The sequence below is a fragment of the Oncorhynchus nerka genome, linkage group LG4, assembly GCF_034236695.1.
Source record: "Oncorhynchus nerka isolate Pitt River linkage group LG4, Oner_Uvic_2.0, whole genome shotgun sequence".
Lineage (NCBI taxonomy): Eukaryota > Metazoa > Chordata > Actinopteri > Salmoniformes > Salmonidae > Oncorhynchus > Oncorhynchus nerka.
In genome coordinates, this window is record NC_088399.1 from 33,763,430 (window position 1) to 33,790,061 (window position 26,632).

Consider the following 26,632-nt stretch of genomic DNA (forward strand, 5'->3'; position numbering starts at 1 on the left):
GTTTAGTTATTTTTGTAAACGAAATCCCAATGGCGAACGTTACTGAATCTGCTCAATAGCAAAATATATCCGGAAGACTTAGCAGTGAAGGATAGGTTTTGGAGAGAGGGCGGAAGGGGTTGAGGGACGCGGGAGGGAGAAGGGGGGACCCGAAGAAGACTATTCTTGGGGTAGACCATTGCTGTTCAGGCACTGGATATGCAGAGAGGACAACCCAAACTAGCCTACGCTGCTCGTCACAGACTCAGCGCTTCCGCGTCATAACGCGTACTACTGTGGGCCATTGGTGCGTAGAGAGAGAGAGAGTGAGAGGAGGGAGGGGAGAAGGTGGTGACGGGTCTGCTCCTCTGTAAACTTGCTATACTGCTATGTGCTATCAGCAGGGAAGGCTTCCCGAACAACGGTCATCGACTCTAAAATGTACAATAAAGTAACACCGCGTGCTTATTTTAGCCATCTTTGCTAGACTCCTGAATCTTCCTTCACCTGTGCGTTTTCGCTTGGTCACCGTACATTTGGACTTGCACTGAAGATAGAGAAAATCCATGGGGATATTAGAAAGCCTTTTCGGGCTACACATTGGGATTATACATTGAATTGGGTGGACATTTTTCGCAAACACTTTGCATTTTTGAAGAAACGACCTCTGCTGTGCCATATCTTCACGACATTGAAAGTGACGTATCTGGTTACAAGGTAAATCCGTTTTTACTGTGCGGAGTATTCCGCGTTCCAGTGGTCAGTGGTTCACTATTGTCGTTGTTATCGCAGGTCATTTTAGTGTAGGACCTCGTAGTGGAAGAAAATAGTCTGTTTTTGCATGGAGCCACGTCGTGCTCTCTGTTTTTATGCCTACAAATACATGTATATGTTTTGCAGTGATGGTTGTTACCAACACCATCTATGGTAGGCTGTTGTTTTTTGTTTCCATTGGCATTTTAGGAATACACAACCTATAGGATCTGTCCCGAATGTATGTTTGTTTGCGACCAGTTGTCTATATTCTCTACAAATACGAACAATGTCAGCATCATCAAATGTAGAAACCTTCAATGAGTGGTGTCCTTGCTATGAATATATCACAATTGGTATGTTCATTATAGCCTAGCCTACTTTTTACAAGTAGCCTTCATCATTATTTGTTTTGTAATCATTTGTGCTGTTATTGAAGTATTTTTATTATTCTTTATTGTGGCCTATCCGGAATAATGAAACGCACGTCATTTGTCCAAAGGGTGAAATATATTAGAAGAATAAAACGTCCTTATCCTTATTAATAGTTCTCTTTACTGGTAATTAAGTTATATTTTAAGGAAAAATATTGACTTATATTTTCACAAAATTAACCTAAATAAGTTGTTTGTGATCAGTGTGTGTGTGTGTGTGTGTGTGGTGTGTGTGTGTGTGGGGGGGTGTATGTGTGTGTGTTGGCTATGTTAATAGCAGGCCATGTTGTCTAATGATGGCTACATTTTATTTTGGCCTACAACTCATTAAAGACGGCCAATGTCACATCAAAAAGTTATGCGCATATTCAGGACAGAGAATGGGAGGTTGAAATGCGCTTTTGTTTCGATCTGACAGTTGGGGCCTTGGTCTCCGGAGCTCCAGACATGGCAGACCAGAAGGAAACATTTGGACTGCAAAATTCGCCCAGCGGATCAGAGTCAAAGGAATTACACACTGAGAGTAAAGCAGAGAAACAAAATGGAACTTCGAGCAAATCTCCATCCTCCCAGACGACATATATTCAACAGGTCAGCTTTACATGCTATTTTGAGCCTATGTACTTCAGGTCTCAAGTCACTGCCTAGGTGTTATTCTGGACCTGTATCTAGGCCTACGTATTAAATATGGATATCTGTAAACGACTCATAAGAGGAGTACGTGCACTGCAAACTTTTCAGACCTTAGTGTGCATAAAAACGTAGAATTACCATTGTTTTGAACTATAGCCTATAGGCTACAAAGTTCCGTGAAATGATCATGTCAATCAACTCGATGAATCGCTTGGTAGTTGGTTACCGTAGTCTAGTCCTGCAATTATTGCAGTTTCGTGTATTTTCTTTGTGAGATTTTATTATCTGCCTATTTATAGTCAAATCACAGAATTTATAGGCTAGTTATTTAATAGGCTTAATGGGAAATGATGGTATACTATTTCAGAATAGTAGCCTATTGTTTCACGAGGTAGCCCAATGTGAATGGTAGGCTAATATGAAATTATATTATGTCTAGGTTTTTGTTAAACTATTATGGAATTTATACCACAGTGCAACATTTATCCTGTATGAATGACATGACATATGCATAATACTAACTGGGCTAAATAATCTTACCAATTGGTCTCCACTGCAAGAAAGGTCATATTGGTATTCCTTTTACTTGTCTAATTTTGAAGGGAATGGAGGGGATAAAAGTGTACCTGCATGAGAGGGAATTGTGGGCGAAGTTTCATGAGGTGGGGACTGAGATGATCATCACCAAAGCGGGAAGGTAAGAGAGCAACAACTGCTTATACTGGCATTAACGGATTATGCAAATACGTTTGAGAAACATACAATTGCATGTGAGGTTATGTTTGAATCATTATTAGTAAATAAGAATGGTCAGCATTTAGTGGTTTTAGTTTTGACAGTGCTGTCTGAAAAAGTTATTTCGTCCATACATTTGCTGTAGACCTATGTCCACGGAGAAAATAGATTTTTACTAATCTTTTTGTTGCAATAGTGATAGTTATACTGATGCTGTACTCGTTTTCTAGAGGGAGGCCTACTGTATTTACACTTCATTCTCTACCAATGTACCACGGCATAGTTCCCTAAATACATCTAAAGGGATATAGTCGGTTTGAGACAGATAAATTGGGCAGATAAATATACACTAAACATGCTTTATAGCCTATATATCCTCAATTATTTTAATCCTGTCATTTTTCCACCCTTTTTGTCGTCTTTTTCCAAATTGGATGTATGATATTACTTTTTATTTATTTATTATTTCCTTATATTCTCCACGTTTGCCATATTGAAAGCATTATCGAGTGACTTTTCAAGACAAAAAGGCCAACACGGCAATCGGGCTTATTGGGTAGACCTGTCCTGCTCAGAGTCTCTCGCAGAATATGGTTGAGATATTCTTCTACCTCGATTTAGTGTGAACTTGAATATGCATGATGGTCGGTGGTCTCTGCTCATGTTAACAAATCGTCTTGTGGCTCTTAGAGGTAGCCTATTTATTATTCATTTCAGCTATGTCTCAATATCCTTCCAGTCTGCACTAGGTTCGTGTTTTTTTCTCAACTGCATAAAGCAGTCTTTATATTCTGTCCATTCATTTTCCCGTTATTGGCTTGAGACGTTATTATCCCTCCCGCCCTCGTTATTAACCAGCCCTTACCCCTTTCCATCACCTCGCGACTGCCTCTTTATTCAGGCAGGTCACCCGTTTGAGAAACAGCTTGTAGGCCTGGAGGCTTGGATCCCAATCGGCGTGCGACAGCAATTTCTGACGTTTTTCCAACCTGATAGACTCCATTTCATCAGGGTACTTGTGTAAACGTTCTGAACATATGCACGTATGTTATCATGCATCTGGTTACCATGCATCTGGTTTTAGTGACGCATTTGATGCAAAAGCAGCTAACGTTTATTTCACCGTGAAACTATAGGCTCTTCCTTAATACATGTTTTATTTTGTTGAAGTTTGCATTCGCTTCAGTTGTTGCATGTGTGAAATTATGCAGTCGTTTCCAAACGAACTAAATATATATTAGGCTACCTAATTCCCTTACATTTGATTATGTTTGATTGATTGTTCTTCTACCTTTCATTTGGTTATGCATAGGCTATCTGACGTTGATAGCATATACATGCATTGTGAACCAGTGGGTTCACACCCTGACCCACCCCAAAAGACGTGCAGTGTATGCATAGTTGGTCATATGTTGATATTTTAAGATAGCTAAGTTTGAAACAAGTTGTGGGCTTCTATGCAACGACTGTGCGTCAAGGTCGTATAATTTCCTTACATTTGACAGTGTGATTTCGGAAGTAATCAATTGATATTAAATTGAGTTGAATATCGACTCTTGTCCATAAATGTGATTGCATAGACTGTAAATAATCAGAAATGTCCTTAAGGAAATATACGGTAACTTCAATCACCAATAGCCTATAGCAGGCATAATGTATTAATGTATGCACTTACATTGTGTAACTATATTGTTTCATTTGCAGGCGAATGTTTCCCAGCTTCAAAGTGAAGGTCACTGGTTTGAACCCTAAAACGAAATACATACTCCTGATGGATGTCGTGCCTGCGGACGACCATCGCTACAAATTCGCCGATAATAAATGGTGTGTAAGACTTTAACAAATACAGTTCCTTTGGGATCGCATCAGAGCTAATGTCCACAGCCTTATGACAATAAGTAGCCTACCTGTATACAAGATATGAACATGTCATATGTAGCCTATTTTTGACCCAGGATGTTTCACCTTGTAATGAGGTGTTTTCTGTTTGCAGAGTGCAAATAACTTTACAATGCATTTCTGGAGCTATCAGGCTATTGCATATAGGTAGAAGGAAACTGTAGTCAATGTGCAATAAAGTAGCCTAGTATTAGGTCGTGTCCAGTTTATGTAAATAAAGCATTATACTTCACACATTGGAATGAGATTTATAATCAGTCCTGGGACTAAAAACGTTTTTTATTGAAATTAGGTTGGCCTACGATTTATGGCTCAGATTATATTCGAGGGCATTTACTGGTTCTTTAGCAAACTATTCATTATAGCTCAAATGTCTCAAAACGTTGATGTTTTGAGATATGCAGCCTTAGCCTAAGTACTAAACGTTTACCAATTCTGAAGAAGAAATAGCTTCCGTGTGGTGTAGGGGGATCCTTGGCAAATGCTGGGGAGTTGTTCTGACTACCGACTAGAGGTGGTTTATGCGAATTAATGAACTCATATTTGTATTGATGTTTCCTTTGGTGAGGGTGTAGATCTCTTTAGACAGCTCTGAAATACAATCTTCACCATCAGCGAAACACAGCCTATAAACACTAGTTGTTAGTGTCATGTCCATCTGGTCAAGAATGCCTTGTTTGGGTCAGTGGTTTTCAATGGCGAATACCGCCGATAATGATCCGTTCAGCGCATGTTGTGGAACTAATCTGCTTTTGGTCAAGTAGCCTAGGTTACTGTAAGAAAATAACGTTCGCCCTTGCAAAATAGCATGCAGGTTATTGGTTATGCTAATTGGGCTGACCCAACCCAACTGTCCACGTAGCACGACACACCTAATGTAGACTATTAAATTAAATTAAATAAAAATAATTATTATTATTATTGTCGCGCAATAGCCATTTTTACAATACTTCGTCATTCTTATTCCAACGGGTTGAGAGTACAGGCTAAACAAAATTAGGCTATAGCCTACGCGGACAATACTACAAACCAAAGACTAGGCTACAACTAAAGGCATTTCTCAAACCTTACATTTCATTAACTGGATAACCTTGATAAGATCTCCAGTTTTGGAACAAACCCCAAGCCTACTTCCAAATAGCCTAACTGAATTTATTTCGAAGAAGCCTTGGCTACATATTAGGCTAAACCACTATTTCCGATGAAAGGGGAAAGGGAGCCTAAGCATTTTCATGAACAGCATATTTTAATTGTGAGAAAGTATTTTTCATGAGTGGAACAACTTTGTAGGTTAGAGGTCGCTTTTATCTGCTCACATAAGCGTAGGCCTATCGTACCATTTATAGTTGGGTTAATTTAGCTGTGATTTGAGTGTAAAACGCAGACTTTGGTTCTGTGATTCAGGTCCGTGACCGGGAAGGCCGAACCTGCCATGCCCGGGAGGCTCTACGTTCACCCGGACTCTCCTGCGACAGGGGCGCATTGGATGAGGCAACTTGTCTCTTTCCAGAAGCTGAAACTGACGAATAACCACCTGGATCCTTTTGGACACGTATGTGTTACTTAACTCTTCATATGTTACGGCTTTGTCTTGCAAGATGCTTGATGAATTTCGTAAAGGATTATAATGATTAAACACATCATCTGCATGCATTAGTACAGACAAGAGGTCAGATGGCATCAGCTTCTTTCTTTTTAACGACCTATTATTATGAACTCCCAAGACCCCAGATTTTGTGATCCATGTCGGAAACAAAACAGCAAACAAAAACATCAATTACATCATCTATTTTCTTCGATGTTAAAAATTGTGATTTTGGCTAGATATTTTATGGGGTCGGGGGGTGTGGGTAACATTTTGGCCAAATTACACATCTCAACAGAGAATGCAGGATTGGACAGATTACAATAACATACAATACAACAGTCATATCACGTATAGGACATAACAACAGCCCCATGCTATAGTTGACAACCCAAAAAACAATAGTGGTTGTTATATAACTTGAAACAAGGAAGTAGATTATGCACAAATAAACCAATTACAAATGATATAAAGCTAAGTGATGAACTTCCTCTATCCATCTCTTGAATTATGACAGGCAAGAAAGTGTCAATATTGGTCACTTCCTTGTTACTTCTAATTGTATGAAGCTGATAATAATTACAGTTGGTGGAACCTACTCTTTCTGCCCAGAGTGAAGCAAATATGTGATATTACTTCAGCATAACACACTGGGTGCAAACTAAAACACTATAAAAGGTCAGCACAAAATCAGTCACAGATTTAATAGCGACTTGTAGTCATTGACGATAGCTGTAGTAGGGAGTATGTTGATTGGAAATCATTTTGTATTGTTTGCATGTGTTGAAGTCAGTAATAAGCCAGATTTTACTCTCTTTGACTATCACTTACAGCACTATCTTCTGCCTGATCACATGACTCCATTGGCGGTGTGTGAGAATTGATAGTGATTGTTGCCTTGCCAAAACCCAGCTAGTAGAATGAAATTGGAGCTCAGTTCAGTTGGAATGTGAACGGTGTTGTAAATTTCGCGGCCAGAATCCATTTTTGATTGGTTGCAGTGGTTCCTGGCTTGCCCTCTTTCGTGTCCAGGAAGTACCATGGGATTCATAAATGAAATACTGGTGCCGAGCCAAAAACATATTCCATCAGCTTGTTGGTCCAGCTGGCTGAAATAACTTTGAGACGATTTATAATTACTAGCTTCGGACGTGGAGCTAAAACATGTCGGTGAGGTAGTTTGAGCCAGGAGGGACCTGAAACGTCTGGAAATTAGACAGAGCAGAGCAGGACCTCACCTCCTCAGCCAGAGAGTATGCTGCTATAGACCAGTGTCTCCTATAGCGTTTTGAAACAATTTCCATTGGTTGAAATTAATGTTTTTTATTACTGTATGTTTGGAATTGACTATGAATGTGAGTTTATTGAAGGGATTTCTGATATTCCTATGATAGATTTCTACAGTTAATTGTATATGGTCAATGTTAACATGCATCTTAATGACTATCTATATATTTTGTTGCTTATTCTCAATAATTTAGTCTCAGCTATTTGGGTTACATGTTGCTAATTGAGCCTTTCGTGTCTATCTGATACCAATAGTATGCATATAAACATACAGTATGATTACCCATTTTCAACTTAGCACCTACGGTTTATCCAACACAACACTTATCACAAGCCTAAACTATGGCTTTGATCTTCCTCTAGACTTGCGAAACATTTGTCCACGTTATTCATCTTCTCCAAAATGTGCTGGCGCTGGTGCGCTCGTCCAGTCCTCCCCACACATGTCTTTGCCAGCTGGGTGGGTTGTGGATATCTCACTGTTTATGTTCGAATGGCAGTGTGAGATGAGCAATAGATGATGGTGTACAAATTCTGCTAATCCAAGGTCTTCAGAAAGCTCTCTGATGTGGAGGAACTTGAAAGGCAGCCGCAGGGGACCCAGGGTGATCCCTCACTATCATTAAATACTATCATACAGAGTCGGGGGGAATGGAGATGCAGAGAGCCAGGCAGCAGAGAAGGCGTGTGCTGGAGGCCTAGTGGGTGGTCTGGTCTGCCCTACTCTGGTCGCCCCTTCAGACAGACAGACAGACAGACATGCAGGGAACCAACCCACAGTATGTCTGTCTGTGCTTCTTGTTGTTGTTTTGTAAGAAATTAACACAATACTTTTAGTGTATAGGTTATATGACAGACGTGGGAGTTAATTGTAACCTTGTCTTCTATCTACATGTTGTAAATCAAATCATCCCAATGGTTTGTATCATTGTGAATCTGTTAGCCAGATAAAGGGAAAAGGGGACACCTTTCAGTTGTTCAACTGAATGCATTCCACTGAAATGTGTCTTCCGCATTTAACCCAACCCATCTGATTCAGAGAGGTGCGGGGGGGTGCCTTAATCGACATCCACGTCATCAGTGCCCGGGGAACAGTGGGTTAACTGGCAGAACGACAGATTTTAACCTTGTCAGTAACTTGTACATTTGCAGTGCAGCTGCAACACAGTCTCACAATCAATTCGTGCATATATGTACAAAATGCATTTCAGCAAATTTCGTACGTTATTGTGCGTTTTTCTGGCTTAATTCGTGAGAAAAGACACGAATTTATGTGCAACTCAAGGGATTTTGCCTGATCCTACATCGAGTTTTAGAACAAAAATTAAATATAAACTATCGCGTCTATATGGTTGTTGCAATGGCTTGTGTGCCTACTGGTTAAATTTGTGTCTTTTCGCACGAATTAAGTAGCACATAAATTAGTGTATTTTCGAACGAATTGAACCACACAAAAATGCACAAAAACGCACGAAATCTGCTGAAATACATTTTGTACATATATGCGCGAATTGGATGTGAGGCTGGGCTGGCAGATGATATACGCTGATGTTCATAATTTATTTTTAGGTCCCCAACCAACCTTCATTGAAGGCTTTGTGATGGGATTGGTGAATGTGAAGATACAGTGCCTTGACTTTTTCCACATTTTGCTACGTTATAGCCCTATTCTAACATTTATTCAATTGTTTTTCCCCCCTCATCAATCTGCACATAATACCCCATAATGACACAGCAAAAACAGTTTTGTTAATGTTTGCTAATTTATACAAAAATAGAAAACTGAAATATCACATTAACATAAGTATCCAGAACCTTTACTCAGTTCTTTGTTGAAGCACCTTTGGCAGCAATTACAGATTGAGTCTTCTTGGGTATGACACTACAAGCATGGCACACCTGTATTTGTGGAATTTCTCTCATTCCTCTCTGCAGATGCTCTCAAGATCTGTCAGGTTAGATGGGGAGTGTTGCTGCACAGCTATTTTCAGGTCTCTCCAGAGATGTTTGATCGGGTTCAAATCCGGGCTCTGGCTGGGCCACTTAAGGACATTCAGAGACTTGTCCCAATGCTACTCCTGCGGTGTCTTGGCTGTGTTCTTAGGGGATGTTGTCCTGTTGGAAGGTAAAACCTTTGCCCCAGTCTGAGGTCCTGAGCACTCTGGAGCAGATTTTCATCAAGGACCTCTCTGTACTTTGCTCCGTTCATCTTTCCCTCGATCCTGACTAGTCTCCCAATCCCTGCCACTGAAAAACATCCCCACAGCATGAAACATGCCACCACCATGCTTCACCGTAGGGATGGTGCCAGGTTTCCAAGAGTGACGTGTGGCATTCAGGCCAAAGAGTTCAATCATGGTTTCATGAGACCAGATAATCGTGTTTTTCATGGTCTGAGAGTCTTTAGGTGCCTTTTGGCAAACTCCAAGCGGACTGTCATGTGCCTTTTACTGAGGAGTGGCTTCCGTCTGGCCACTCTACCATTAAGGCCTGATTGGTGGAGTTCTGCAGCGATGGTTGTCCGTCTGTAAGGTTCTCTGATCTCCACAGAGAAACTCTAGAGCTCTGTCAGAGTGACCATTGGGTTCCTGGTCACCTCCCTAAAGAAGGCCCTTCTCCCCAGATTGCTCAATTTGGCCGGGCGGCCAGCTCTAAGAAGAATCTTCTTCCATTTAGAATGGTGGACGCCGCTGTGTTCTGGTGGATCTTTAATGCTGCACACACTTTTTAGTACCTTTCCCCAGATCTGTGCCTAGACACAATCCTGTCTCGGAGATCTACGAACAATTCCTTCAACCTCATGGCTTGGATTTTGCTCTGACATGCACTGTCAACTTTGGGACCTTATATAGACAGGTGTGTGCCTTTCCAAATCATGTCCAATCAATTTAATTTACCACAGGTGGACTCCAATCAAGTTGTAGAAAAATCTCAAGGATGATCAATGGAAACAGGATGCATCTGAGCTTAATTTCAAGTCTCATAGCAAAGGGTCTGAATACTTACATAAATTACATATGTTTTTTATTTTTAATACATTTGCAAAAATTTCTACAAACCTGTTTTCGCTTTGTCAATATGGGGTATTGGGATTTGTTACATTTGATTCCCTTTTACAATAACGCTGTAACATAACAAAAAATGAAAAAGTCAATGGGACTGAATACTTTCCAAAAATATTCACACCCCTTGACATGTTCAACATTTTGTTGTGTTACAGCCTGAATTTAAAATGGATTTAATTTAGATCTTTTTTGTCACTGGCCTACACACAATACCCCATAATATCAAAGTGTACTTGTGTTTTTCGAAATTTTTACAAATTCATTTCAAATGAAAATATGAAATGGCTTGAGTCAATAAGTATTCAACCCCTTTGTTATGGCAAGCCTAAATAAGTTCAGGAGTAAAGACGTGCTCAACAAGTCACATAATAAATTACATGGACTCACTCTGTATGCGATAATAGTGTTTAACATGATTTGTGAATGACTACCTCATCTCTGCACTCCATACATACAATTATCTCTCAGTCGAGCAGTGAATTTCAAACACAGATTCAACCACAAAGACCAGGGAGGTTTTCCAATGCCTCGCAAAGGCACCTATTGGTAGATGGGTAAACAACAACAACAAAACAGACATTGAATATCTCTTTGAGCATGGTGAAGTTATTAATTACACTTTGGAAGGGGCATTAATTAATACACCCAGTCACTACAAAGATAGAGGCGTCCTTCTTAACTCTGTTGCCGGAGAGGAAGGAAACTGCTCAGGGATTTCACTATGATGCTGCCATTAACAACATTGTAGTTACTCCACAATACTAACCTAATTGACAGAATGAAAATAAGGAAGCCTGTACAGAATGCAAATATTCCATACAATGCATCCTGTTTGCAACAAGTCACTAAAGTAGTACTGAAAATACAAAGTGTTATGTTTGGGGCAAATCCAATACAACACATTAGGGAATATCGCACTCCATATTTTCAAGCATAGTGGTGGCTGCATCATGTTATGGGAATACTTGCAAACGTTAATGACTGGCGAGTTTTTCAGGATAAAAAAAGAAACGGTATGGAGCTAAGCACAGGCAAAATCCTAGAGGAAAACCTGGTTCAGTCTGCTTTCCACCAGACACTAGAAGATTAATTCACCTTTCAGTGTGACAATAACCTAAAACACAAGGTCAAATCTACATGGGAGTTGCTTACCAAGAAGAGAGTGAATGTTCCTATGTGGCCGAGTTACAGTTTTGACTTAAATCTACTTCTATGGCAAGATCTGAAAATGGTTGTCTAGCAATGATCAACAACCAATATGACAGAGCTTGAAGAATTTTGAAAATAATAAGTGGGCAAATGTTCCACAATCCAGGTGTGGAATGTTCTTAGAGACTCACAGCTGTAGTCGCTGCCAAAGGTCCTTCTACAAAGTATTAACTCAGGGGTGTGAATACTTATTTGAATTAGATATTTCTGTATTTTATTTTCAGTAAATTAGCAAACATTTCTAAAAACAGGTTTTCACTTTGTCATTATGGGGTATTGTGTATGAGTCAGAAAAAAAAATATTTAATCAATTTTGAATTCAGGCTGTAACAACGAAATTTCGAATAAGTCAAGGGGTATGACTGAAGGCACTGTAGTTCGTTTTCTCCCACAGTATTTATCTGATTCAGTGTTTTATAAATCTCAAAAATACTTCAGCTTTGACCCATTGTATTATCATGTAGAAAATCAACCTGAGTCATAATGCATTTCCAGTGTTGGCTGTTGAATGACGTTGACCCATTTTTGTTAAGAAGACAATCAATTTCATTGTACACTGACCTACTATCAAGGTGCTTTTGGAAAATTCACAGTGGATCCCAATTTACTCTCTATTTTGAGGTTAAATTGTTCCATCAGTTGTGAGAATCCATTGAGGTCATGTCTTTGTAGTCAGCGCATCCTCTCCCTTTTCTCTGCAGCGTGCTTGAAAGGCACACAAAAAACCTACAGATAACAGATAGGAGGAATACCCAAGGGGCAAGGGTTCCTGAGGAGGTGAAGGAGAAAAACACTGTTTTGTTATCTCTAAATTTAATGAAATTAAAAACCATTAGATTGCTCACGGCTGATGCCCATGACTCCATAGTATGTCAGACCAATTAAGACTAAAGCCCGAGAAGAGTTCATGGCTCAAGTTCAACTGGGTGGACCGCCGTCTTAATGCCGCCAGCCTGGCCAGTGGTAGTAGTATTCACTTGGCACAAACTAGGTCAGGGGTCAGGGAGAAAGCATGGAAAGAGAAAATGTTCACGTGTTACAATGGGAACTCATCTCTTTTGACATATGTGCATTATCATGTAATGTAAACAGCGTTGTATGTATGTATGTATTTATTTATTACTGCCATACCCATCAGTGATGGGCTTGTAGAGTTAGGCAACATATAAACTATGCACACATTTAGATTTTGACTGTACATTCTATCGTCAAATATATTTACATGCTTTTTCTTTCGAATTGCTATGATTAGGCCTATTGGTATATTCATGGTTTTATGATATACGTTGTATGTTCTATATTAGTATGTTTTTGTTCAAAGCAATGGCAATAATATTTTGTCTTTATCTTCATTGTCTTGAATGGGTTTGGATTTATTTGAATGTGATTTTGATAATATCAGAATTTGGGTTTTGGCGGGATTATGCATCAGGAGAAATTGTCAAAATACAAAAGGCGCTTAATGGAATACATTTCTCTCTTCAGATTATCCTCAACTCCATGCATAAATACCAACCCAGGATTCACATCGTGAAAGCGGATGAAAATAATGGCTTTGGCTCCAAAAACACGGCGTTCTGTACCCACGTATTCCCCGAGACTGCCTTCATTGCGGTAACATCTTACCAGAACCATAAGGTAGGCCTAAGCCTTCGATTTTGGACATATTTACGCCGTGGTATTATGTATGTAAGAATAGCCTAAATTGGTGTGAATTTGCAAGTGCATTATAAATGTATAAGCCAAATACAATCAGTTTAGAACAAATGAAAACTTTTTGGCATATAGAGAAATCGAATTGTTGCATTGCCCTTTCCTGCTCAATTAAAAGTAACAACGTCACAACACATATAGTTAATAAAATCACTTCATGGATAAATCGAAATCAGTTCCTGAACATCAGAATGTAGGCCCACATTGCTGCTAAAGACGTGCCGGGAAGATTGAAAACTGATGAATGGGCTGATTATCAAAAATTGAATAATAAAGCGGATGGAGTGTATCCTTTCGCCACAAATGGAGTCTGACGTAGGCCTATGTCACCATGAGCAGTGGCAGAACATGAGGTTCATGTCTGATTATCACTGATATCATATTCAGATCATTGACAGATGTGAATATGGGTCGGGGAAACCGCATGTCCGAAATATTGGACATGGCACGACCTACAGACACTTTAGGAAATTTCAACTGGTGCAGTTTCATTACATTTTTGTGAATGATACGGATTGCAGATAAGGCTCAGGGCGTAAGTATAACGTCCATACATTTTGAACGTTTTATTATATGCTTATATGTACTTTTTATGTTATATGTTATGTTCGAGCTTTATAAATAGTGTATTATTAACAGGCTACTACAGTTATTATTATGACTATGCATATTATTTATAATATTAGAGAAAATGTATGTGTTAGCCTATAGCCTGTAAGAAATAAGACTAAACCAACTTGTTTTTTTAGCCCGAAGTTGCAATAAATCTCGAAATAGCATATAATGTGATGAATATCGATTACATCAAATCTATTTATGCATGCATGTTTTTTATTTGTATAATGTAAATGTAGACTAATAATTCACAGGTTCGAACATGATTTCGCACATGAACGAAAATATTAACTGTTTAGCTCCTGCTTTCTTTAAAAAAATATTTAAAGTACAATTTTGTCACTGAATTAAGAGCATTTCAGTATTTAATAATATTTATTCGTCTTTATGCAATTAATGGTTACGGTTAGACACAATCCGTCTCCCATGGTACGCTCAGGGTTATTCATTCATCAGAAAGACAACTTCCTCACTTCAATTTATTATTTGCTCAAATGTGATGTAGGCCGATATAAATTATTTTGAAAATATTTTCAGACTGAAATGAAACCACTAAGAAAAATAAAGGCATAGTCTATTTACAAACCTGCACTTAAATCCCTGGAAGATAAATGGTTAAAGTGTTGTAATTTACTTATTAAGTAAGTTTTAAATTCAAAAGTGGGTATATTTTCAATCATGTAGTGTGATATTGTCCTCTATGAACGTTCAAACATGCAACCACCTGTTGCATGCGCTTTATTTTGGCTGCGCATTGGAACGTTTATTTACAAAGAGAAGATAAAGATAAATAATTTCAAACGATTACATTTTCCTCAAATCCGACCAGGCATACGCATAATCTTAGGAGTGTTGCCCAATCATTTCTGCGTCCGTTTAACATCCGTTTTTAACTATGTCTGAGTCAGATTTTACTGTGGGACAGAGGGAATGTGCAGAGGGTAAGGACCCTTAATGTGTCCTGAGCCAATCCGAATTCCCAAAGACTCTGAGAAACAGGAAATACAAATGACTGAAACTCTGAAGAAAACATTAATTAAAATCAGGGAGTTTGAGGGCTCCTGAGAATGCAACATGGGCTAATTATTATTATTAGGCCTGCCAGACTTCCAGACAAACAGTCTATTCTGATTTCCTCAACTTTTACCACGAATACCTAATCAAAGAATGTTACATCTGCCAATTAAGCTAAGAAAAAGTTATCATGCCATGCATGCCTTTTGGGGGAACTCGCACCACCTGTTAACAGTTTATTCAGAACGGCCAAACTTGCCCATAGCTATACTTGAATTGAAAACAAAACATTTCCTTCTGAATAAACTATTTCGAAAACAACTCGCCTTTTCATATCTTCTGTTCTCAAATTAGTTAGTTCTATACAGGTTACAGAAAACACTGGGCCTATGAATCTGAACGTATTGGCTACCTCTTAAAAATTATATTTGCATTATGGTAAATAGGCCTGATTAACAAATGCAGTAATCTATTATGGCTGAATGTTTGTCATGATTGCTATCCTTGGTAGTCAAGGCAAGTAGGCTATCTAACGACCCAGCATTGGTAACAACTTGCTTTGTATTTAACGGGGTGTTTAGGCCTATAAATGTCTCCAGAATTGTTAGGAAACTGTCACCCCAGGCTTGTAGTTTTTTTCACACGAACAGGGTTAGTTCATGCATGGCGCTTTCATGCAACGGCACACTATACAATATTTATACCTTTGGGCTCAGTTTGGAAAAATTCCTACATTTGTATAGTCTGGTATGAATTCGTCCAAGTGTAAATATACTGTATGTAACCTGGTTGACCATTTCGTGCCATTAACATTTGCATTTACTATGCTATTCAAATTTGAAGATAGCATTCTTTTTCATGCCACCCTTTGTAATTTCATAGGCCTTTTCACCTGAAACACCTTCAATTATCCTGCATAGGTCTAATTGGTTTACAATTAGATAGGGATATTAAGCGATTAAATATCAGTTAGGCTTTTAGGTAGGACTATAGCCTATTTTGTTGAGCATGTGTAGGCTACAAGTTATTTTTGCAAATATTTTGTACCACCAACAGTTATTTTCAAAATGATTGCTTTTTTAATAAGCTAGTTACTTTTTGAGAAATCATTTTGAGAATCATGTTATTGAAATATGGTAAGATTCAATACCCTCATACTCCTGTATTGTCCACACTAAATTCTACATTTGCTTCCCAAAGAAATTTCTAGACGTTTGCCAAACGCACAGTGCATTAACGAGAAGCTAAAAACGTGTATGTCTCAATGAGATATATTTTACAAGGTTTCGTAGAAAGTGAAAGCCAGCGCGTGGACAAAAATCCAGTCTTATTGTGAGGCATGAAACACAGCAGACCAGCCAACTAATTAGGCCTACCTGCCAGAAACCGCGTGCCCTGCATTCTGTTTAATCTCAAATCGTAATTTTTGCGGCTGTTATTATCTCAAATCTATGGCTTTGGTCCAATCTGGAAAATAATATAATTGTTTCCTAGATGGGCTACTTGCTCTCTACACTGTAAAAAGTAACTGCTTAACCCATTAAAGAAATGGAGTAGTGGCTACTAAAATGTATCCAGTAGTCATTAAAACTCAAATCGTACTAACTCATATGTCATTAGGATTTCTTATCACTTAATATTTTTCGAGTACTGTTTATTATTGAGTAAATAACTTTGTGTTCTGCTAATATAGTTCGTTTTTACAAATTATGATTAATTAAGGTTTTAAAGTCAATCTGGCATTTATTAAATAAGTTGTCCTTTCTTGATTTCAATGTTTTACATCTTTACTTAATATAATAAAGTAGTAGTCAGACATTGATTTTTGAGTAAAAACACTGGATTTATCTGTGTTTTTCTGATGTATAATTATTACATTTTTGCAAGTTATGAATTCCTAATAGTGCCATGTGGCTCTGTTTTTAGAGGATTGGGTAATTGTGGGTAATTCAAAATGTTTACACTTTATGATACTTCTACACAATGTTGTATGCATGTTTGAAGAAAGTAAATTATATTTCTAAAATAGTATTAAGCAGTATGTTGTGCTCAGTTGTAATGGATCATGATGAACACATATCAAAACCATCAGACAAAATTGATGTTCAATATTGAGATAAGTCATTCCCACCGTTAACAAGATGTGCAGCACTCTTAATGAGAGGTTTATGTAGCATCCTGTAATGCTCACAGCTCTACCTCCACTTACTGCTAGAGGAATGAGTACTGTGCTCAACAATGCCTGCAAAGGTGGGTTAAAATACGAAATCTTCAAATAGATACACATTTTAAACATGAAGACAATATCACTCAAAATTACCAATCAGAACTACTTACACTTGAAAAAGAAATGTCACAAAGGTAAATCATTTAAGTAGAAGGGACCCTAAAATGTATATGTTCACTACAACAAAAATTAATGTTCAGGTAATGTCAAAAGCTATAGTTCAGAAAACAATGCAATTTAGTGTCAAAAAGTTCACACACAAAAAAAACAGTTAAGTATTTTACAACTTAAAAAATGAAGTTATAAAGTGACATCACCATATATGTTTAAGTATTGAACACTGAAATACTTTGAGTTGGGTTACTCGAATGGTTCTAGGCAAGGGTTTCCACAAAAAAAAAATTGTTAGCAGGACTAATGACCTTTTACAGTATATAGCTCCATGGGAAATGACGTTTCTGGCATCAACTTTAGATCTGTAGCCTGATCCACTTTAATATGTATAGAGTTGTATAGTACAGCAAGCTAATGTTAGATGATAGAAAGTTTTCATATTTACATTAAATTAATGACATATGTTTTTCAGAATTAAATTGTGTGCTTAATGGTCTGAGCACATGGTAATTGAATCTACATGTTAATAACTAAACCAGGGACACAGCAACCAACTAGTACAGTAGGCCTATTATGCCAATGCTTTTGTGAGGTTTCTTTCCTTTTCAGTGCATATTTGAAAAGTTAAGATTGTCATACAACTACTGACCAGCGTGTGTGTGTGTGGACCTATGGCCAGTGTTTCATCCTAAAACCATCTTGATGCTTTATGATGTTCCACATGGGAGGGTGAAGAAGCTGGTTTTGAGTGAATATTTCTTTGAAGAGGCTTTGAAGGACACAACAAGTCCTTCTCACAGAATATAGGAAAAAGGAAATGTGTATGACATTGGGATGCAACGTTTTCTTTTTACATAAAATTGTAGGCTAATTGACGGTTGAATCACTTATGACAAATGTGCGGTCTGTTTTGCAGATAACCCAACTTAAGATAGAGAACAACCCGTTTGCCAAAGGCTTTCGTGGGAGTGATGACATGGAGCTCCACCGGATGTCCAGAATGCAAAGGTAGGACCTATTACAGTCACAAAGAGACCCATGATCGCCAATGGCTAAGCTTTGATTCAGTGGTTGACTTTTCTAACTCTAATAATCCAATATTACCATCATTAGAGGTTGTTTGGCACACTATATGGTAAACTGGAAGCATGCATTAGACAATGTAACCACAATTAGATAAGGATTACTGACATTCTAATCACAGTGTCACTTCACAAGCACCATTGTAATCCCTGAATCAGTGAAATGCAAACCAGATGAGTGTTATTTTCAGTGAGACCCACCACCCCCTGCCCCCCTCTCCCCAGCTGAGTAAGTGTAGTTCTTGAGCAAGGGCCAGTCTTCATGTCCCAGGGCTTTTTATGGCTGATCTGGCAGGGCCTTCTGAACTAGCGACATCTCCCTCTTTACCGGGAGGGATATTCCTACCAGTCGTCTGTGCATTGATGGCTGGTCCAGCATTAGCATCGACCACATGGCTCTTTTCCCTATTCACTCCAGATGAGTACTTTCACATGCATCCACACAGTGTGGAAAACACATTTTCAAAGAAGAAAATCTGGTTTGAAACTTGCCCAGATCGGCCAACAAAGGCGTTGCAAAGGCTTTCAAACAGAGGATTCTTAAATCTGAGAAAAATGTTAAAGGAGTTTGGTTTGCCATGCGCAAGTGACACTTTGCCTCCCATACATTTTATTTGGAATGGGAGAACAGAACATTCTCTCTAATTAGCCACTGCAGGTGAATCTAATTTTGGTAGTTTTGGTTGACTATGATTTTCCACATTGGGTGATGTGGTACACATTTAGCTAATTTTATAATGGAATTGGTGAGAGAAGACAGAACAGTTTGGATGTTTGTCCTTTTTCTCCAAAACTATTTTACCTGCACACATAATCCATTTTTTATTCATCACTGGGGTGTTCACAAATCTATATTGTATATTTAATATTGGGTTATCTCAGTCAGATGTTGATTAAGTTGGTTTAAGTCACAATATAATACTTCTGCAAGTGGGATAGTTATTTTGTATAGACATTTGTAAATTGATTTCAATTGGCCAAAGGCCAAACCACACCATAACTCCGACATGCCACTGTCCTGTCTTGCCAAGTACAGTAAGCTCAGCACATCTGGTCTTGGTTAATATTTCCAAGGGAGAGCTTATTGCGAGATGAGGTCACTGGTTCAAAAGAAACAGTCAAAGAAACAGAAGTAGCAAAAATGGTCCATTCATAGATCCTCTAGATTAATGCAACTGGAATAAATGCCTTTCTTTCCACTGGAAACCAATCCTCCCGAACACTTTCCCAGTGGATCCTAAGTGGGTGTGACTCATTGATAGTCCGTGTGGTTTGTTAGTACTGAGAAGGGTATAGTGTCAGATCATTGGATGAAAGAGACAGTGTATACAAGTCAGCCATGGTTAATGACTTAGGTCAGGGGCAGTTCTCAAGTAACATATCTATCTTCTTTTGCATGTGAAAAACCATGATGAATGCAAATAAATGAACAAATACTCAAAATAATTAGGATGATTGATTTAGGATAATTAGGTGATGATTAAAGGTCCAATGCAGTCATTTTTATCTCAATATCAAATAATGTCTGTGTAACAATTAAGTACCTTACAGTGATTGTTTTCAATTAAAATGGTTAAAAAAGTTTTTTTAAATAGCTTCTTAGCAAAGAGCAATTTCTCAAGCAAGAATTGTTCTTGTACTGTCTTGGAATGGTCTGAATGGGGAAGGAAACCAAGAAAACTAGCTGTTTGGAACTCTATTTCTTATTGTCTATGAACTCATTTACTGGCTGAAATTCAGGCCGTCTTTTCAAACAGCTCTTACACAAACATTTTACAATTTCACAGGATTATTCCAACCTCAGTGTGGAAATATATATAAAACACAAGAAAATCACATTTGACTGCACTGGGTCTTTATTAATCACTACTATTAGTAATAGTAATGGTAATTATAGTAGTTGTAGTAGTAGTACTAGTGGTGGTGATATATACTGTGTAGAAAACATTCTTTCCATGACATGGACTGACCAGGTGAATCCAGATGAAATGATCCCTTATTGATGTAACTTGTTAAATCTACTTCAAATCATTGTAGATGAAGGGGAGGAGACAGGTTCAATGATTTTTTCAAGCCTTGAGACAATTGAGACATGGATTGTGTGTGTGCCATTCAGAGGGTGAATGGGCAAGACAAGATATTGAAGTGCCTTTGAACGGGGTATTATAGTAGGTGCCAGGTGCACCGGTTTGACTGTGAAGAACTGCAACGCTGCTGGGTTTTTCATGCTAAACAGTTTCCCATGTGGTCCACCAAGAATGGTCCACCACCCAAAGGACATCCAGACAACTTGACACAAATGTGGGTAGCATTTGGAGTCAACATAGGCCAGAATCCCTGTGGAACGTTTTTGACACCTTGTAATGTCCATGTCCCGGTGAATTAAGGCTGTTCTGAGGGAAAAGGGAGAGCGACTCAATATTAGGAAGGTGTTCCAAATGTTTTGTACACTCAGTGTAAATTGAAAAAGCATACAGTACCATAAGTGTTATGATCATTTCGTAACCCTGTGTGTGTGTGTGTGTGTGTTTGCAGCACTAAGGAATACCCAGTGGTCCCTCGCAGTACGGTGCGCCAAAGGGTGGGCACAAGCCAGAGCCCATTCAATGGGGAGGTGCAGGTTATGGTCACTCCCAGTGGCCTGGCCTCCCAGTACACCCAGTGTGAGAATGGGGTCACCAGCACCTCACAGGACCTCCTGCCCCAGTCTGGCTGTTACCCCCTCCCCCACGAGCACAGCCAGGACTACCATTGCATCAAGAGGAAAGGTGGGCCAGGCTATCATGATATATGCATGCCAATGGGATTGGTTGTTGGAAGCATATAAAAGGGAAAACATTGATTACTAATGTATAAATATATAAATTGTTTTGCTCAGCTGATTAGTCTACAATATGTGTAAATACTGCAGCTGTAACTGTTTCCTGTCTGTCTGTAGTGGATGATGACTGTCACTCAGGGGAGCACACCTACAAGAAGGCTTACCTGGAGAGCTCCTCCAGCGAGGACGACCATTACTACCGTCCCGTCAGCTACCCACAGAGCCTGGGCCTGCCCGGGGGGCCCTACAGGACCGAGTCTGGCCAGAGGCAGGCCTGTATGTACGCCAGCGCCTCCCAAGGGGCTGAGCCTGTCCCCAGCCTGGAGGACATCAGCTGCAACACCTGGGCCAGTGTTTCGCCCTATGGCAGCTGCTCCGTCACCTCCATGCAGCCAATGGAGCGGCTGCCCTACCAGCACTTCTCCGCCCACTTTACCTCGGGGCCCCTGGTGTCCAGACTGAGCGGGGTGGCAAGCCACGCCTCCCCGCAGCTGGGCGAAGCCCACCACGCCATGTACCAGGGCCCCATGGCCCACCAGACACTGGGCCGCCAGTGTAGCCCTGGGGCAGGCATCCAGTCGCCCACCGCAGGTCTCCAAAGCAACGAGTACCTGTACTCGCACGGGATCCCGCGCACGCTGTCGCCTCATCAGTACCACACAGTGCACAGCGTCAGCATTATGCCAGAGTGGAATGAGAGCAGCTAAAATAACTTTCTTCATAGGAAAGGATGGAGAAGTTGGATAAAAAAGTCCCTTGATAAGGTTGGGCTTTAGATAAATCTATATTTATATTTTTGAAGCAGTACAGTACGGCAGTGCAGTCTCATGAGATTAATGAGGCATGACCGCCTAGAGCATTGGACTTTGGTGCTCAGAGGAACTGAGGAACTTCTTACTGTGCCTAAAGGCAAATATCATGAGGCAAAACAAGGTGGAGAAAAGCATTGGCCATGAAGTTAAGGAGACTTATAAGGAAACTAAACACGTTTAAAACCCAATGCTTTTGCATGAGTAACAGAAGCACAGAAGTGGCTTCATCGGGAGACCCCTATTTTAAAACTGTTCTGTTTTGATGGTGTATTTTACATCTTGGTGTTGCATTATCAATGTTTTTTTCTGCTGCCAATAGAAAGCTATTTTACCTTTATCCTGTAGATTTGTAGATTTAACATTTGGTGGAAAAAAAATACCTCCCGGTTTTCATTTTATTTGTTTTTTTTTGTTGTGAACTGCTTACCTTCTATATTGAACAAAAATAAACGCAACATGCAACAATTTCAACGAATATACTGAGTTACAAGTTCATAAAAGGAAATCAGTCAACTGAAATACATTTATTAGGCGCACATCTATGGATTTCACATGACTGGGCAGGGGAGCAGCCATGGGTGGGCCTGGGAGGTCATAGACCCACCCACTGGGGAGCCAGGCCCAGCCAATCAGAATATGTTTTTTCGCACAAAAGGGATTTATTACAGACAGAAATACTCATCAGTTTCATCAGCTGTCCAGATGACTGGTCTCAGACAATCTCGCAGGTGAAGAAGCCAGATGTGGAGGTCCTAGGCTGGTGTGGTTACACATGGTCTGAGGTTGTGAGGCCGGTTGGATGTACTGCCAAATTTTCTAAAACGACTTGATGCGGCTTAAATAAGCCGACTTGATGCGGCTTATTTAATTCACTGGCAACAGCTCTGGTGGAATTGCCAGTAGTCAGAATGCCAATTGCACGCTCCCTCAACTTGAGACATCTGTGTTATTTTGTGTTATGACAAAACTGCACATTTTAGAGTGGCCTTTTATTGTCTCCTCCACAAGATGCACCTGTGTAATGATCATGCTGTTTAATCTGCTTCTTGATATGCCACACCTGTCAGGTGGATGGATTATCTTGGCAAAGGAGAAATGCTCACTAACAGGGATGTAAACAAATTTGTGCACACATTTTGAGAGAAACACACTTTTTGTGCGTATGAAACATTTCTGGGATCTTTTATTTCAGCTCATGGAACACTTTACATGTTGCATTTATATTTTGTTCAGTATAAAACCGTTCTACAGAAATTCAGAGGCTGGGATTATTTTTTGTGGCTCTTGAAAAAAGTACTTGTTGAATTAATGGGTGATTTGTCAATCAACATTTCTAAGAGTAGAAAACATACTAGATACTTACGAAAAACATTGCATTGGTCTGCATTAGTTTGAATACTATAGAAGAAAAAAAATTGTCCTTAGGGTGACAGTATGTGACAGTATGTACTGTAGAGGAAGTGTGTATTGATATCCTCTCTAACCCTGGCATGTAGCAACACACACTTTGACATGGAAACAATGTGTTATTTGCAGTAAGTCTAGGAACAGTGTGTGAAAAATGGACCCAGTATTCACCTGCAACAACTCACATGAAAAAATACTATAGTATATTATGGCATGAATACTAAAAGTATTCACTAGTGTTTTTGCCAACTTCACTGTAGTATACTGTAGTATTTGCAGTTAACTACAGTATAAATACTGTAGTAAAATAACTAGTGTATATACTATAGTAATTAATGTAGTGTTTTTGCAGATTGTAGTATACTATAGTATTTACTGTAGTATTTACTATAGTGTTTTTCTTTTATTATCTTTGACATAGAAATGGAGGATTTCTCCTAGAGTAAACCTACTAGAGAAATATTAAAAGGCCAAATTTTCCACAACCTGTAGGTACGACTGGGGTCTGAACAGATAGTTCAGAGCTCCTGCTCTTCTCTATAACCTGAAGGGGACACATTATATGGTCTATACTTGGAATGTAGGTTTCTCACTTATGGGTGGCACAAATTGGGATATGGGGAAGGGAATGGTAAGGGTATATGCAATTAAATACTTTAGTATTTACTATAGTTAAACTCTAGTGTTTTTGAGGACTGTAGTGTTTAAGGGTATTGGTGAAAACCACAGTATTTTTTTGCGGATAATACTGTAGTATTTACTATAGTATTATACACTATGCTACCAAATTCTACAGTAAATACTACACATGATCGAGGGATACTACAGTGTGTAGTATAGTATTCTACAGTATACTACAACATTCTATAGTAAGTACTACTCATGATCGTGGGATACTACAGTGTAGTATAGTATTCTACAGTATACTACAGTTTACTGCAGAATAATATAGTAAGTACTGTAGTATTCTATAGTAAACTGTAGTATTTTGCAATGTGGAGAAAGCTAAGAAACAAGAAACCTTCTCAAATAGCAGGTATAGTTCTCATTCAGACACGGCCCTTATAAGAGATTGAAGCCAGCATTGCTGAAAAGGTGATTGCATATTATGAAAACTTGTTTTAATCCAATTTTTATTAGTTGACTTATTTTCCATGTTGTACCGAGCAAATGTGTTGTATATCAATATTTTCATTTATGTTTTGACAACTGGCACTTCTCCCATGACTACAGTCATAAACTCAAACTGAGCAAACAACAAAGATAGGTATGGTATATATGATTTAACAATGTGGAATGTAAAGGACGAGAGGCAAAGATTATTAATGACAAACCATGATCATGTAAAAGCATGGTCACTGCAGAGATTATACACGATCTAAACATGCACATCAATACATACATTCTGCCAATATATGGAAGTCATGGTATATGTTAAAGGTGAGTTTGACGAATGTACAAAGACTTATTTTTGAATTACTTGTAGTCGATAGAATGCTACTTGTCAATAGTATTTATTTTTTTCCCATATTCTAAATCAACTTGCTCCTGTTGTATCAAAAGTTGAACCTGTTATTCGGTCCTGTTCTTTTTGTTACTTTGTTATTTAGGCTCCATTTATTTTCTTTTTTAATCATACTGCTTTAGAAATCAGGACATTCATTTAGATGGCAAAAGTCTAAGAGAGAGAGAGAGAGAGATGGATTATGTTGCTGTAAATAAACACGTGTAAATAGAATAAAGAATACTTGCAATACATTTAAGAGCATTCTGTCTTTTCTCATTTGACCTCTTTTTTTAATGATGCTTTTTGTCCTTTGTTTACATACACATCATTTGTATAAAAGCAACAAGTTGAAAATCTTGTCATCACAGTGTAGGTGGCAGCAGTAACTAATTGTGCCTAATTGTCCCCAGCATCTCTTGATTCAACTGATAATCCTGAGGATTAAAGGTCTGCTGTCTGGCCAACCCCTCTGAGCCCCTCATAAATTGTGTGTGTGTGTGGTGCTGGTTCACACCGTCTAGTCAACCCCTCAGGTGCAGTTGACCGGTTACCCTAGACATCGAGGACATATTGACCAGAGTGCACCCCTCCTTGACCACTGTTTCAAACCACAGCCTGATGCACACGTTGTATTCTTTTACAGAACAGTTTGTTGTTGGACAGTCTAAATCAGGCTTGGAAGGTTCTCACACACAGTGTATTCTTTTACAGAACAGTTTGTTGTTGGACAGTCTAAATCAGGCTTGGAAGGTTCTCACACACAGTGTATTCTTTTACAGAACAGTTTGTTGTTGGACAGTCTAAATCAGGCTTGGAAGGTTCTCACACACATTGTATTCTTTTACAGAACAGTTTGTTGTTGGACAGTCTAAATCAGGCTTGGAAGGTTCTCACTCACATTCATTCACTTCATGATCAGGACCATTTATGATGAAGTGTCCTCTCCTACATAGCACACCGTTTGTAGAATGATCTAATTGAAAGCTATATCAATTCATTATGCTACAAACAATTTCTGTAAAAAATGTGGATGTGGACAAGTTTGATGTTGCAACGGGTAAAGAATGAGATGCAGCGCAGGGAGTAGCAAAGCTCTATCAATCAATGTGAAATGATTTTCTTGGTTGGGTTAGTGGAAGTATACAGATGTGGATCTTAATTTGATCACTCTTTTGTTGCCGAGAATTTTTGCTGTGCTGCAGGAAGTACAGATGAGCTTCGGGATTTGCATAAATTCACTGTAAATCCACACTAAACAGAGTTATATTAACAGTAATCCACTTTTCATGTAGCCTCATTTTGACCAGCTAATAGCCTAACCACTGATCAAGTAACATTATGGAGTAAACGTTCAAATCCTGTTGCTACAGGATTATTTTGCTATGACAATACAGGTCAAATTAAGATCCAAAACCTGTAACAGTTCATTTCACATCCCAGCACACAGATGTGTCACTCGGTATAAGAGGATATCACAAGATGATACATTACATGACCAAAAGTATATAGACACCTGCTCATCGAACAGCTCATTCGAAAATCTTGGTGATTAATATGGAGTTGGTACACCCTTTGGTGCCATAACAGCCATAACAGGGACTTGCTTCCATTCAGCCACAAGAGCATTAGTGAGGTCGGGCACTGATGTTGGGCGATTAGGCCTGGCTCGCAGTCGGCGTTTCAATTCATCCCAAAGGAGTTCGATGGGGTTGAGGTCAGGGCTCTGTGCAGGTCAGTCAAG

General features: G+C 39.0%; 1 protein-coding gene across 1 annotated transcript; it reads left to right on the forward strand.

Moving 5' to 3' along the window:
• The first annotated feature begins 323 nt into the window (after window positions 1-323).
• LOC115128896 (T-box transcription factor TBX5-A-like) lies at window positions 324-25,142 on the forward strand. Its single transcript, XM_029659035.2, has 9 exons — window positions 324-696; window positions 1,585-1,757; window positions 2,402-2,496; window positions 4,239-4,358; window positions 5,838-5,985; window positions 13,065-13,217; window positions 18,179-18,270; window positions 20,880-21,112; window positions 21,283-25,142. Exons 2-9 carry the CDS (start codon window positions 1,614-1,616, stop codon window positions 21,870-21,872), a joined length of 1,575 nt encoding a protein of 524 aa, XP_029514895.2. The 5' UTR covers window positions 324-696; window positions 1,585-1,613; the 3' UTR covers window positions 21,873-25,142.
• Window positions 25,143-26,632: the final 1,490 nt, after the last annotated feature.

What these genes read in the sequence shown, in the direction of transcription:
- LOC115128896 (XM_029659035.2), top strand. Translation starts at nt 1,614, where the DNA reads ATGGCAGACCAGAAGGAAACATTTGGACTGCAAAATTCGCCCAGCGGA. An exon ending in CATCTTACCAGAACCATAAG is followed by an intron (nt 13,218 to 18,178) that starts GTAGGCCTAAGC and finishes TCTGTTTTGCAG; the next exon opens with ATAACCCAACTTAAGATAGA. An exon ending in CGGATGTCCAGAATGCAAAG is followed by an intron (nt 18,271 to 20,879) that starts GTAGGACCTATT and finishes GTGTGTTTGCAG; the next exon opens with CACTAAGGAATACCCAGTGG.